Source organism: Schistocerca gregaria, chromosome 3 (assembly GCF_023897955.1).
Source record: "Schistocerca gregaria isolate iqSchGreg1 chromosome 3, iqSchGreg1.2, whole genome shotgun sequence".
NCBI classification, from domain to species: domain Eukaryota; kingdom Metazoa; phylum Arthropoda; class Insecta; order Orthoptera; family Acrididae; genus Schistocerca; species Schistocerca gregaria.
In genome coordinates, this window is record NC_064922.1 from 789,185,374 (window position 1) to 789,199,038 (window position 13,665).

The 13,665-nt window shown below is 43.0% G+C and overlaps 1 protein-coding gene across 6 annotated transcripts in view; it reads right to left on the reverse strand.

Moving 5' to 3' along the window:
• LOC126354250 (inositol polyphosphate-5-phosphatase A) overlaps positions 1-13,665 on the reverse strand; it is a 311,452-nt gene that overhangs the window by 175,287 nt on the left and 122,500 nt on the right. For 5 of the 6 annotated variants that reach the window (XM_050003765.1, XM_050003764.1, XM_050003766.1 and 2 more), the window contains 2 exons: positions 798-853; positions 610-694 (listed from right to left, as the gene is read on the reverse strand). In XM_050003765.1, the coding sequence (XP_049859722.1) occupies positions 610-694; positions 798-853 (141 nt within the window). Of the gene's footprint in view, positions 1-609; positions 695-797; positions 854-13,665 lie in introns of those variants that run through there. The other variant, XM_050003761.1, reaches the window with a different exon arrangement.

Genomic DNA, 13,665 nt, shown 5'->3' on the forward strand with positions numbered 1-13,665 from the left:
ACAAACAAACCACTACACTACCCTTGCACCAATTACATTCATCTACATATGGGAGTCACACCTGGAATGCAAACTGCCTTACTGAATAAACAAGAAAGCTGGAGGTAACATCCATCTACCTTCATGACTTGGTGAAATATCCTTGGTACACCATAATTACACGAAACACGGAAAATAATCATGGTTCAAAAACTTGACAATGATGAACTTCTTTCCAGAGATGAAATGTACAATAATGTCTACAAAAGGAAAGTTATATGCCAACCAGATGTAATGCTAAGCATAACCTTAAGTGTAATTTCACACTGCGGTAATAATACGTCAATACTTCACAGCTTGCTATCAATACAGCATTCTATTAAAAATTGCTTAAGAGACCACAATACAACAGAGGTAAAAATATATACATTTAAAGTACAAAATAAAAATCTATATCTTATTATTTATGGAAGTCAGAAACTACCAACACAGTGGAGCCAAGAAAAGGTACACAAAGTAAATAAAAATCTGATAAAGTTGTGAGCAAAATACACAAAAATGCAAACCTATGGATGCTGTGGGGTGACTGTTTATACTCTAAGAATTGTTCATATACAAATGGAAACTAACTTTCACAACACCTTGAGTGTCAATTCGGAAGTTAAAATCACCAAAGAGAAAGAATGGTGCATTTCCATTGTCATCATTATGAAACCTGAAGGAAAAAAATCAAATGTATTAATGAACATGTACAAAAAAATATTAAAAATATATGTGCAAAAATACCAACTTTCAAATCAAATGCAAATGGCACACACCTGTCCAGTGTATGTTCCAAAGCACGGCGTCGATTTTTGCAGTAAACGGATGGGAACTAAGAAGAAATAAAAAAAATACAATAAATAAATATTCTATGCCAAGATTACAGCACCACTTAATATTTTTAGAAATGTGTAGTTCATTATTGACTTTATGTGTAAATGCTAACTCCAATAGCACCTAAAAAGAGATAATACAAACAGAAACAAGTTTTGGTTATAGCACTTACTTTCAGTTCTAAAAAGTGATAGTTCTGCCAGGTTTTGTTCAAGCGTATTTTGGCTGTCACCTAATATGGTCTGCTTATATCTTTGTTTGACTAAATGCAAACAGTGACTAGGCATACTGGCCAAGTGTGTTGGACCATTATCAATTTGAATTAATAGACAATGAGGGCATAAAAAGAAGTGGTACACAAATGGCAAAGTCTTGTTTAATTTCAATGTATCCCAAAAATATTGAAAAGCCAGGGATAGGAACAGATGAAGAAAGAAGCCAAATAATTAACAAAAACAGAAAATTCCACAATGAACATTTCAGGGTGCAATTTGTAAAAAAAAAAATATTCAGCCTTCCATATACTACTACTGTGTGAGCAATGAAGCTCAAATTACACCGTAAGCAGCATCCATGTGAACAATCCATCATGTTGCTGAATTGAATGGAATGATAAGAAATGCCATGTGTAAAAAGTTACGCTTTATATGCTTCAATCTTAAGTGGGATAGGAGAAGCATCAATATATGGTATCTCAAAAAGTATGAAGCTTGTGAATTGTGGACCGTTGTAATTTTGTGAGGCTGGTAATAATAACTTTGCAAAATCTTACTCTGCTTTCTCTGCAGTTAGTATACAACAGAGAGGCAAAGGTATTCTTTATAATTATTACAAACTTACGTAGCACTGTCAGTATAGATCCCAAATGAGTAATTTTAAAGTAGAAAATTTTTGTGCCAACCTCACACTCAGGGGTGGATCTACTGAAGATAACAGAAGTACAGAGTGATAATTTGCCTGTATTCACATGAATGGACACTGAGAAACAAGTTGCCAATTCTTAGAGATCACAAATTACTATTTGTCTATAAGCTCCAGCTTAAGAGACATTAAATAAACTGCAATCTGTAATAATGAGGTAAGTTTCTTTTTAAAAATGATTTTTGAAAAAAAAAAAAATACAAAGTTTGGGCGTAGAGATCTGTGTGAAACTGTTACAATCATAAGTTACTTTCCTTTTAAGTTGATATTGGTAATGCAGTAACAGTAAAAAATATACAATATTTTTAATATAGCAGGTTCCCAGAATGAGATTTCCACTCTGGAGCGGAGTGTGCACTGATATGAAACTTCCTAGCAGATTAAAATTGTGTGCCCGACCGAGACTCAAACTCGGGACCTTTGCCTTTCGCAGGCAAGTGCTCTACCATCTGAACTACCACAGCACGACTCACGCCTGGTCCTCACAGCTTTACTTCTGCCAGTATCTCATTCTGGAAACATCCCCCAGGCTGTGGCTAAGCCATGTCTCCACAGTATCCTTTCTTTCAGAAGTGCTAGTTCTAGAATGTTCGCAGGAGAGCTTCTGTAAAGTTTGGAAGGTAGGAGACGAGATACTGGCCGAAGTAAAGCTGTGAGGACCGGATGTGAGTCGTGCTTCGGTAGCTCAGATGGTAGAGCACTTGCCCGCGAAAGGCAAAGGTTCCGAGCTCGAGTCTCGGTCGAGCACACAGTTTTAATCTGCCAGGAAGTTTCACTACAGCAAGTTGTTTATCTGCATTTGGGCACAGTAATTAATTAAAATATTTTGATTCAGTAAGGTGCAGCAACAGGACACATAGAAAGGGAAACAATATGATATGATTTCCTGCCTGCCTGATTTCTCATAATGGTAGTGTCAACTGACCATCTAGAACTTGTGACTTCACACTGGGTGGCTTCTTCCATAGAAGTGACATTTATTTACAACCTACACCCACAAACCACAATCAGTTCTAAACATTAAGGCACATCTAACACCATTTCTACAATTGAGATATAATCAAGTGGAAACATCACACAAAATTTAGTTAAATAAATGAGTGTGGGCACCACAGTCCTACAGCATGTATGTCCGTCATTGAGGAGAGTTGACCAAAGCTGTTTTCTTTTCTTTTTCTTCTTTTTTTTTATTAATTTGTGCAATAAATTCTAACATTACTATAAAATTCAAAAACAGCACTCCTTTCAGATCAATCAGTCTACAGTACAATAAATGTATCCTCTGCTGTGCACCTATCACCCATCTCCAGTGAATTTTTATTTGTCACTATTTGAGAATTAGTCTTAAATAATTGCATTCTGGAATGCTTCAGCTTGCTGTCAGATCTGAAACATGTCAACAAGAGACGATGATCATCACTCAGAGTGCATGTGAACAAGGCAGAGTGCATTATACCCCTCTTCTCTCTCAACTTCTCTCTGTCAGTCTCATATTCTTTGTTTGGCATTCTATATCTCAACTGCAACACCTGCTCAATTTGATGATGATCTGAGAACATGTTCCTTTGGAACACTGTTCATAAGTATCCTAATTCTTTGGCATGGCTCTCCTTATCTGAAGGAGTTCAAACTATATTGACCAGAGTTTTTAACATCAAATTTCTTTGTGACACATGGTAATGGTTTGAGGCTTGGAGATAGAGATCAGTATGTGTGGGGGCACACAATGCATGTTTTTTATACACACTATGACCCAGCCATCATCTTACTACTAGCACATTGAGAAAAAGTAGCTGGCCCCTATTTATAGTGAATTATATGTTAGGATGGATAGAGTTTAAATGTTCCAGGAAATCTTGAAGTTTCTTCATTCTAAGTGGCCACACCAGCCGGCCGGAGTGGCCAATCCGTTCTAGGCGCCACAGTCTGGAGCTGCGCGACCGCTACAGTTGCAGGTTCAAATCCTGCCTCAGGCATGGATGTGTGTGATGTCCTTAGGTTACTTAGGTTTAAGTAGTTCTAAGTTCTAGGGGACTGATGAACTCAGAAGTTAAGTCCCATAGTGCTTAGAGCCATTTGAACCATTTTTTGGCCACACCACAAACATGTCATCCATGAATAGACTGGAACATGTTGGTTTGAACTAGGTGGACTCTAATGTCTTTGCTGCAAAGTATTCATTGTATAGGTTTGTCACAACAGATGATAATGTACTACCCATCACCACACTATTGGTTTGTTTATAATGTGTTGACAATATAACATGGTCAGAAACGCAATCAATGCAGCTTAAAATGTCTGCAAACCAGAAAGCAAAATTCAGTCACTTGTACAAGAAGACAAGATGAAGGAAGTTGTACAGTAATTAATCTGATAATCATCTGGACTGGGGTACAGTGAAGGTCTAGACTAAAGGGCTAAATTTCGTGCCCACTCCAAAAATGTTACCAACAGCAGTTTACGTAAGCTTCATAGAGCACGTTGCAGCTTCACTCCCACCAGAAGGAATGAAAGAGGTTATACCAAACCTGTAGAGTGCTTACCAAGGAACCACTGCTTGGATCCACAGATAGTACTTAGTGATCTGTGGGAGGTCAAAGAAACTGCAAGTTTTCCAGCCAGAAGTGGCAACACTGCAATTCTTATGTCACATGTAAACTAAAATAAGATGATTTTTCTATCTTTTGAACAATATTGTCTATAGACAGAAAGATGTCAATACTATAAATAAAAATCGATAGGAAGATGACAACTCTCCTCAAGGAGTCAGACTCGTCGTATAACATCATTGAGTGTATTAAAAACCAACAGCTGTGTCACCACTAGAAAGGGGACTTCCTGCAGTACAGAAAGAATGTATTTCCTTAACACCCACATTTGTAATATTGATGCACCATACATTAATGAGACAAAAGTCATGGGATAGTGATACACACACACACACACACACACACACACACACACACACACACGTGGTGGCAGCATCGTGTACACAACATACGAAAAGGCAGTGCATTGGCAGGGTTTTAATTTATTCTTAGATGATTCATGTGAAAAGATTTCCGACATGATTATGAATGCACAACAAAAATTTACAGACTTTGAACACTGAACGGTAGTTGGAACTACACAAAATGGGAAATTCCAATTTGGAAATTGTTAGGGAATTCAATATTCTGAGATCCCCAGCATCAAGAGTCTGCCAAGGATACTAAACTTCAGGCATTACCTCTCACCACGGACAACACAGCTGCTGATGGCCTTCGCTTAACGAGAGAGAGCAACAGCCTTTGTGTAGAGTTGTTAGTGCTAACACACAAGCAACAGTGTATCAAATAATCACAGAAACCAATGTGGGGCATATGATGAACATATCCATTAGGAAGGTGTGTCAAAATTTTACTGTTTCTGAATCCTTGGAACAAGCTGCACAGAAGTTTGATGATTGTTTGATTGAACTTTTAGGCAAATTCTCATGTTGACTTATTTCTTAATTGAAGGAAAATAATATAAACAAACCATTGGGGTTGCAGGTTGGTGGTCTGTTGTCACCTGTTGTGGTGAGCACATGCATGGAATATCTTTAAGAAAACACACTAGAAACCACCAAGTTCAAACCATGTTTTTACAGACATGAGGGTGTGTGGTGTGGCCACATGGAATGAAAAGACTTTAACAGTACATGGAACATTTTAGCTCTATTAATCCTACTATAAAATTATCATTGGAACTTTTGAAAGAGGGCCAGCTACCTTTCCTCAAAGATGTTGGTTACGAGAGGACCACATGCAACCCTGTCTCAGTGCATACCGTATACCACACACACTTATCTCTATCACCATGCCTCAAGCCACCATCGTACCTCACAACGAAATTCGGTACCAAAGACACTTGTCCATTTAGTTTGAGCACTGTCTAACAAGGAGAACCTAGCCAAAGAATTACACCAGATATAAATAACATTCTGAAGGAATGGGTACTCGGATCATAAAACTGAATGGGCAATGTAGCAAAAATCAAGAACACATGAGAAAGAGTTTGAGATGACACAGAGAAAGAAAAGTCAAGTATGCTTATCTACTTCATGCAGACTACATACACAGTTCACAAGACCCCTACTGAAATGTGGTATCAAGTGTATTTTGCACCTGTCAACAAAGTCTTTGTATTGCTGAAGATGATCTAGGTCTCAAAAGCCGAGTTTGCTCTGCATTTCACATGAATGTGGCACATATCAGTCAGTTACATGTTCCATAGATCACTTGAATAATCCTTTTAGTGAAATGATGTTTAAGTCAGTCAGTTTACAGGATATGTGTATCTGATGAGTGTTAACACAAATGAACACAGGTTTTAGTCCTACTCATGCAACTACCCTTAAGAAAAGGTCTTTTCCAGGGTACCAGTTTTTAATCAAAACTCACCAATGTAACAGTAGGAGTCGCCCAGCAGAACTTCTTTAAGTTAGATTTAAAACTCCCTTTGCTTCCTGCCAGACATTTTACATTATCAGGTAAATGACCAAAAAGTTTCGTCACTGCATACTGAAATCCTTTCTGAGCCACTGAAAGCTTTAATAATAGGCAATAAAGGTCACTTTTCCCTCTAGTGTGTAGGTGTGGACATTGCATCATTGTTCTTCTCGAATTATAATGGATTATTTGTGGAATTTCATTGGCGAGCATATGTATTGCGATTGTGCAGCTAAAATGCCTGAAGTTTTCATCAGTATGTACGCCCAAAAATTTGAAGCATTCTATCCTATTATTATGTGGACGGACAATTAAAACAGTGGAGGAGAGGTGCCAGAAGCATCAGATACACATGTGATTAAAACATTCAGGCAATTCATCTGTTGTTCAGCACTGACAAAAATATAATCATGAAATGAAGTACAAGAAGACAAGGATCATGGTGCAAATGAAATGTTTCTTAGACACTGTAGTCAAGAAGTCTATTTAAAGAAAAATGTTGGAAAACCTAGTAAACTGATTTGAGCTTGGGGTCTGGCACTATTTTATCATGATCTCACCAGCCATCGCATCACCAGAACTGAGAGAATGTACATTTTAGTGAACATCAGTATGAGATCAGAAAAAAAAGAGCAGGGTGTAGCAGGTGCTGGGAAACAAATTAACTACAAACAGTGGCACAAGACCAATGACAGTTGAGTGTCTGCTTGAAGTCCAGGCAACGAATGTACTTAACAGAACAACTCACAGCACCTAAAGATGATGACCGGTTCAGTTGTTAAAATATTGGGCATAAAATGGAGACAAAATTCTGCTGAAATGGATGCACACCATCACCCTTAAGGAATATATAGATCATTGACTGGCATGTCTGTTCCCCCGAATTGTCACCCATGGAGCATGTCTGTAATGCAATGGGAAGATGGATACTTTCATGCCAGCCAGCAATCTTCAAGAACTAACACAACAATGTGATTCATGCTTGGCAACCTATTCTTCATGATTACATTTGAAGGCTGTCTGCTCACAATGGATACAAGAGTATAGGTCTCACCTCATACTGATGCTGGACATCAGCTCCAAATGTAATGGAAGTTTAATCATTTCACACGCATTATGTGATGAAGACCTCTGCCAAGTTTACAAATATTGAACTGGTGCTTCATGGTGGAACACCTTCCATTTCCATCAGTGTGTATCCACTAAGCTATCACAAAATTGATTTCTCTTTCCTGTATTTTACTGATGAATTCATTCCAAAGACGCGTAGCTTGTTGGTTGGTTGGTTGGTTCGTTTAAAAGAGGAGGAGGGGGGAAAGGGACCAAACTGCAAGGTTATCGGTCCCTTGTTCCAAGTAAAATAATTATGCAAGGGAAAGAAGAAAAAGGAGACGTACAGCACAATAACAGGAGAAAGGAAGAGTCAGAAGAACAGCAGAAGGACAACCAACACTAAAGTGGACAGAACAGGAAACGAAAACCACAGAGAGAAGCAGGAAGCATACAGAAGGGATAAAAACAAGGGAGCAGAGAACTGTGGGTGGCTGACCCAAGAGAATAAAAGGAAAAGCCAGCCACTCTGTGACACATTAAAACATCCAGCCTAAAATAAATGCATTAGAGTGGAGAACACAAAAGGACAAAGGACATGCGCTAATCTTATATAGAATGACAAAACCCATCGTCAGGTATAGAACGTAAAACTAAATTAGCCATCTAGGCATTGTCAGCTAAAATTAATGGAAACAAGTCCGGTGACTGAAAGAGTCCGACTCAGGGCAGCCATAGGAGGACAGCTCACGAAGATATGGGCCACTCTCAGTTGGGGGCTGCCCCGACACTGAGGTGGTACATCACGGCACAGGAGGTAGCCATGTGTCACCCAAGTGTGGCCAATGGGGAGCTGACAGAGAACCACAGAGTCCCTGTGAGAGGCTTGCATGGAGGTCTTCCACACATTCATAGTCTACTTAATGGCATGCAGTTTGTTGTGTGTACTGAGGTTATGCCATTCCGTCTCCCAAAGCCGCAAAACCTTGTGACGTAATAATGAACACAGGACAGTTGCAGAGAAGCCAATATCCATAAGTGGTTTCTGAGTAGCCTGTTTGGCCAGCCTGTTGGCAAGTTTGTTGCATGGGATGCCGACGTGACCTGGGGTAAAGACAAACACCACTGAATGACTGGACCGTTCCAGGGCACAGATGGACTCCTGGATGGTTGCTACCAAACAATGATGAGGGTAACACTGGTTGATAGATTGTAGGCTGCTCAAGGAGTCAGTACAGAGAAGAAAAGACTCCCCAGGGCATGAATGGATGTGCTCAATAGCATGGGATATAGCCACCAGCTTGGCAGTAAAAACATTGCAGCCATCGTGCAAGGAATGCTGTTCATATGTCCTCCATGGACACACACGATGTCATCGTGATCATCGGCGATTGAGCCATTGGTGTAAACCACTACATGACCTCCGTAAATGACAAGAATCGAGAGGAAGTGGCAGCAGAGATCTGCAGGGTTAACTGACTCCTTAGGGCCATGTGAAAGGTCCAGGTGCATCCGCGTACACCATGGAGGTGTATATGAATGGACCTAAAGTATAGGTGGTAAAGGCAAGGACTCCAGGTTGGAAAGTAGGGATCAGACACAAACTGCAATTGGAAGCCCTGACCCGGGCCGTCAATGTGAGAGATGAACCGCTGTGGGTGGCAAAAGGAGACGGTAATTTGGATGTGACGGAGAACTATGGATGTGTGCAATGTAACTGGCCACCAGGTGTGCACGCATAAACTGCAATGGAGGGACTCCAGCCTCCACGAGGACTCTGGTCACCAGAGCTCATCCTAAAAGCTCCTGTCGCTAGGCGAACACCACTGTACTGCACTAGGACAATTAAACGTAACGCTGAGGGCGCCACTGAACCATAAGCCAGGCTCCCATAGTCAAGGCGGGATTGCACAAGGGCTCTGTAGAGCTGCAGCAGCTTAGAGTGATCTGCACCCCAGTTGGTGTTGCTCAGGCAGCGGAGAGCATTGATGTGTTGCCAGCACTTCCGCTTCAACTGACGAAGATGAGTAAGCCATGTCAATCAGGCGTCGAAAACCAGTCATAAGAATCGGCATGTCTCCAATACCGTGAGTCCTTCATCATTAAGGTAAGTTATGGTTCCGGATGATTGGTGTGACACCGACAGAAGTGTCTAACACACAACTTTGCAGCTGAAAACTGGAAACCATGGGCTAGGGCTCATGACTGTGTCTTGTGGATGGCTCCATATAGGCGCCGCTCAGGAACACCAGTACTGGTGGAGAAGTACGACATGCAGAAGTCGTTTGCATACAGAGAAGGTGAGACGGACGACCCTACAGCTGCTGCTAGCCCATTAATGTCCACTGAAAATAGAGACACACTCAATACAGAGCCCTGCAGGACCCCATTCTCCTGGATATGGGAGGAACTTTGGGAGGCACCTACTTGGACATGGAAAGTACGAAGCAACATGAAATACTGGATAAAAATTGGGAGGAGCGGGCATCGCAGACCCCACTCGTATAATATGGCAAATGGCAAGGATATGATATTGCCAGGGCATGTCATGCGCTTTTCGTAAATCAAGAAAGTTGGCAACCAGGTGTTGGCGTCTGGAAAAGGCTGTTCGGATGGCAGACTTGAGGGACAAAAGATTATCAGTGGTAGAACAGCCCTGGCAGATGCCGCTCTGACATGGATCCAGTAAACCCAACCGCCGACACACCTTATGTTCCAGCAGCTTACAAAGAACGTTGGTGAGGCTGATGGGCCGATAGCTATCCACAACAAGCAGGTTTTTACAAAGTTTTAGCACTGGAATGATGGTGCTCTCCCGCCATTGCAATGGAATGACGCCATTGCAGCAGATCTGGTTGAAGGGAGGTGTTGCTTGTAATCAGATGAGACATGTTTAATCATCTGACTCTGGATCCAATCTGGCTCAGGAGCTGCATCGGAGCAACGTGCTAGGGCACTGAGGGGCTCCCACTCTGTAAATGGGCGTTATAGGATTCACTGTGGCATGTTGTGAACGAGAGGACTTTCCCTTCCAGCTCCCGTTTGAGAGTGTAAAAGGCTGGGAGATAGTTATCCAATGGAGAGGCTCGAGCAAAGCGCTCAGCAGTCGCGTTTGCGTCAGTAGATAACACGCCATTGATGTTAATACCAGGGACACCTGTTGGTGTTTAGTACCCAAAAGACCTCTTATCTTCGTCTAGACTTGGGAAAGTGAAGTATGGCACCCATTAGTCAAGACATATCTCTCCCAACACTCCTGCTTCCACCTTTTGGTAAGCCGGCGAACGCGGGCACGGAGCCGTTTAAAGTCTATGAGGTGCTCCAGGGAAGGGTGCCACTTATGCCACTGTAGAACTCACCAACGCTCCTTAATTGCTTCAACGACTTCTGGCGACCACCAAGGCACTGCCTTTCGCCAGGGACTCCCTGCAGATCAAGGGATCGCGTTTTCTGCTGCAGAAACAATTGTTGTAGTCACCCGTTCAACAATCACATCAATGTTACCATGTGGGGGAGATTCAACGGTGACAGCAGAGCTGAAAGTTTCCCAGTCTGCCTTGTATAAAGCCCAACTGGACAGGCATCCATGGGCCTGATGCCGGGGCAGTCACAGGAAGATGGGGAAGTGGTCACTACCACACAGGTGGTAATGTGCTCTCCAATGGATAGATGGGATAAGTCCTGGGCTCCAGGTTGATAAATCAATGGCCAAGTAACTACCATAAGCCACAATGAAATGTGTGGTGGCCCCAGTATTTAAGAGGCAGAGGTCAAACTGAGACAGTAAAGTTTCGACATCTCTGCCACGGCCAGTAACACGGTGCCATGTCACAAGGCGTTATGGGTGTTAAAATCTCCTAAAAGTAGGAAAGGTTTAGGGAGTTGATCAATCAGTGCAGCTAACACATTCAGGGGTACTGCACCATCTGGAGGAAGATATACACTGTAGACAGTTATTTCCTGTGTCTTGCTTATTATGACAGCCACAGCTTCAAGAGGGGTTTGAAGGGACACAGTTTCACTACAGACTGAGTTTAGGACATAAACACAAACTCCACCTGACACTTGATTATAGTCGCTACGGTTCCTGTAATAGCCTTTATAGCTGCGGAGGGCAATGCAGAAAGCAGGTGTAAAGCTTAACACTTGCTGTATCTCAGCCAGGTGGTGGAAAAAAACCGCCGCAATTCCACTGGAGGATGACGTCATCTTGAGTCTGGGAAGGCATGGATCATTCAATGAGACATTTTACACCTCAGGGTCACCTGCTGCCACTGACTTATTGCCTGAGCAGTCTGTATCCATTGTGTCTGAGGGTCAAGCGAGAACTAGGTCCTCAGTGGATGCCACAATCTCCACCTCATCCGTAGACACAAAACTTGTAGGTAGTGGTGGTGTGGGTGCCACAGCGATTCCCTTGGTCTTGGGGATCTTCTTTTTGGATTTATTCGTTGCTCTTTGCATTTCCCTGACTGGGAGGACTTCACTGATGCAGTCTCTGAGACTGAGGATGAGCGTGAAGCCCTAAGACCAGCTGCTTTTGGGCTCTTCAGCCACTGGCGGATGTCATCTTTCCCACTAGCAGAAACCTGGGAAGGGGGTGACCTAAGGGACCCCTTCCTAGTGAGAGGAGCTGAAGGGGGCAGGAGGCAGGTGTAGTCTTCCGGCTCTGATAGGGGACTGGGGTTGATGGAGCTGATGGGCCTAGAACTGTTGTACCAGCAGTGTAATATGATGTCATACATACTGGATGTAGGTACTCAAATTTCCTCTTAGCCTCAGTGTAGGTCAGTTGGTCCAGGGTCTTGTACTCCATGATTTTCCTTTCTTTCTGGAGAATCCTGCAGTCTGGTGAGCAAGGCGAATGGTGCTCTCCACAGTTGACACAGATGGGAGACAGGGGACATGGAGTATAGGGATGTGATGGGTGTTCGCAATCTCGACATTTGACGCTGGAAGTACAGTGGGAACTTCCAGCATTTGAAGCACTGCATTGGGGGAGGACTATAGGGCTTTACATCACAGTGGTAGACCATCTCCCTAACCTTCTCGGGTAATGTATCACCTGAGATAGCCAAGATGAGGACACCGGTGGCCCCCTGATTATCCCTTGGACCTCAGTGTATACGACAAATGAAATGTACACCTCACCGCTCTGAATCAGCGTGCAGCTCATTGTCAAACTGCAAAAGAACGTTCCTGTGAAATATGATACCCTGGACCATATTTAAGCTCTTATGTGGTGCGATGGTTACAGAAACATCCCCCAGCCTGTAACAAGTGAGTAACGGCCGTCACTGGACAGAATGTGCTGTTTTGATCAAGACTGAACCAGATCTCATTTTGGACAATCCCTCCACCTCAAAGTTGTCTTCTAAATGCTTAACAAAAAACTGAGGCTTCATCGTCATGTAAGATTCCCCAGCAGCTGTTGAATGTACAAGGTACTGGGGTGAATAAGTGCCGCTACCATCCTTAGCCTGACGTTCCTCCCATGGTGTAGCCAGGGAGAGAAACAATTTGGGGTTGTACTTCTGTGAATTGAATTGAGCCTGTGAACGCTTAGAGACTGCTGGTATTTGATCACCAGCAAGAGATGATGTAGTACGTTTCATCACTGATACCACCCACTCTGACCAGGGGCCCTCTCCACGGTGCCACCCAGCCACAGCAAAGGCCACCAGGCAGGATCGCCATTGCCAGAAGTCCCGATGCCCCAGGGCGATGGGCATTTACTCTTCAGCATACATGGGGAGTTAACAATGCAGACATAAGCAGAGCAATCCTTGTGTGTTCAGGGGCCTACAACCAACAGGATACATGGCAGCCCCACCACGATGGACTAGCTACCGTGCTAGATATCAGGTGCAAACAAGTCCGTTACCATCGTCAGCACAAAAAATGGTACTGCAAAGTGTGTGGAGGGTGACCTCGCCCAACAGCTGGAACAGGAGCAGAAGTGCAGATCCATGTCGATGTAGGATGTGAAAGGTCTCAGTGCACGACAAACACAATGTACCACGTGAAGTGCCCTTCCCACACTGGCTCGTTCTCCGGGAAAATTTTGAAATATGGAGGTCAAACCCCCACAGGGGACCATCACATAGAGGCCGAAATGTGAGAGAATCCTTTCACTTGCCTCTTACAACAGGTAGGAATACCTGGGGCCTATTCTAACCCCTGGACCTGCAGGGGACGAATAGCTTATGAACATGACCCGTGTGTGACTCCTGTTCGTGCCATTGATTACTTACCATTTTGTCTTTGCGGTACTGCCATCCCGTTTCTTATTTGATTTACTGGTGTCACTAAGTTGTGGGCCTGCCTGCCCGTGAGTGGCAGGAGCAGCGCTGTCGATAAGAGCACT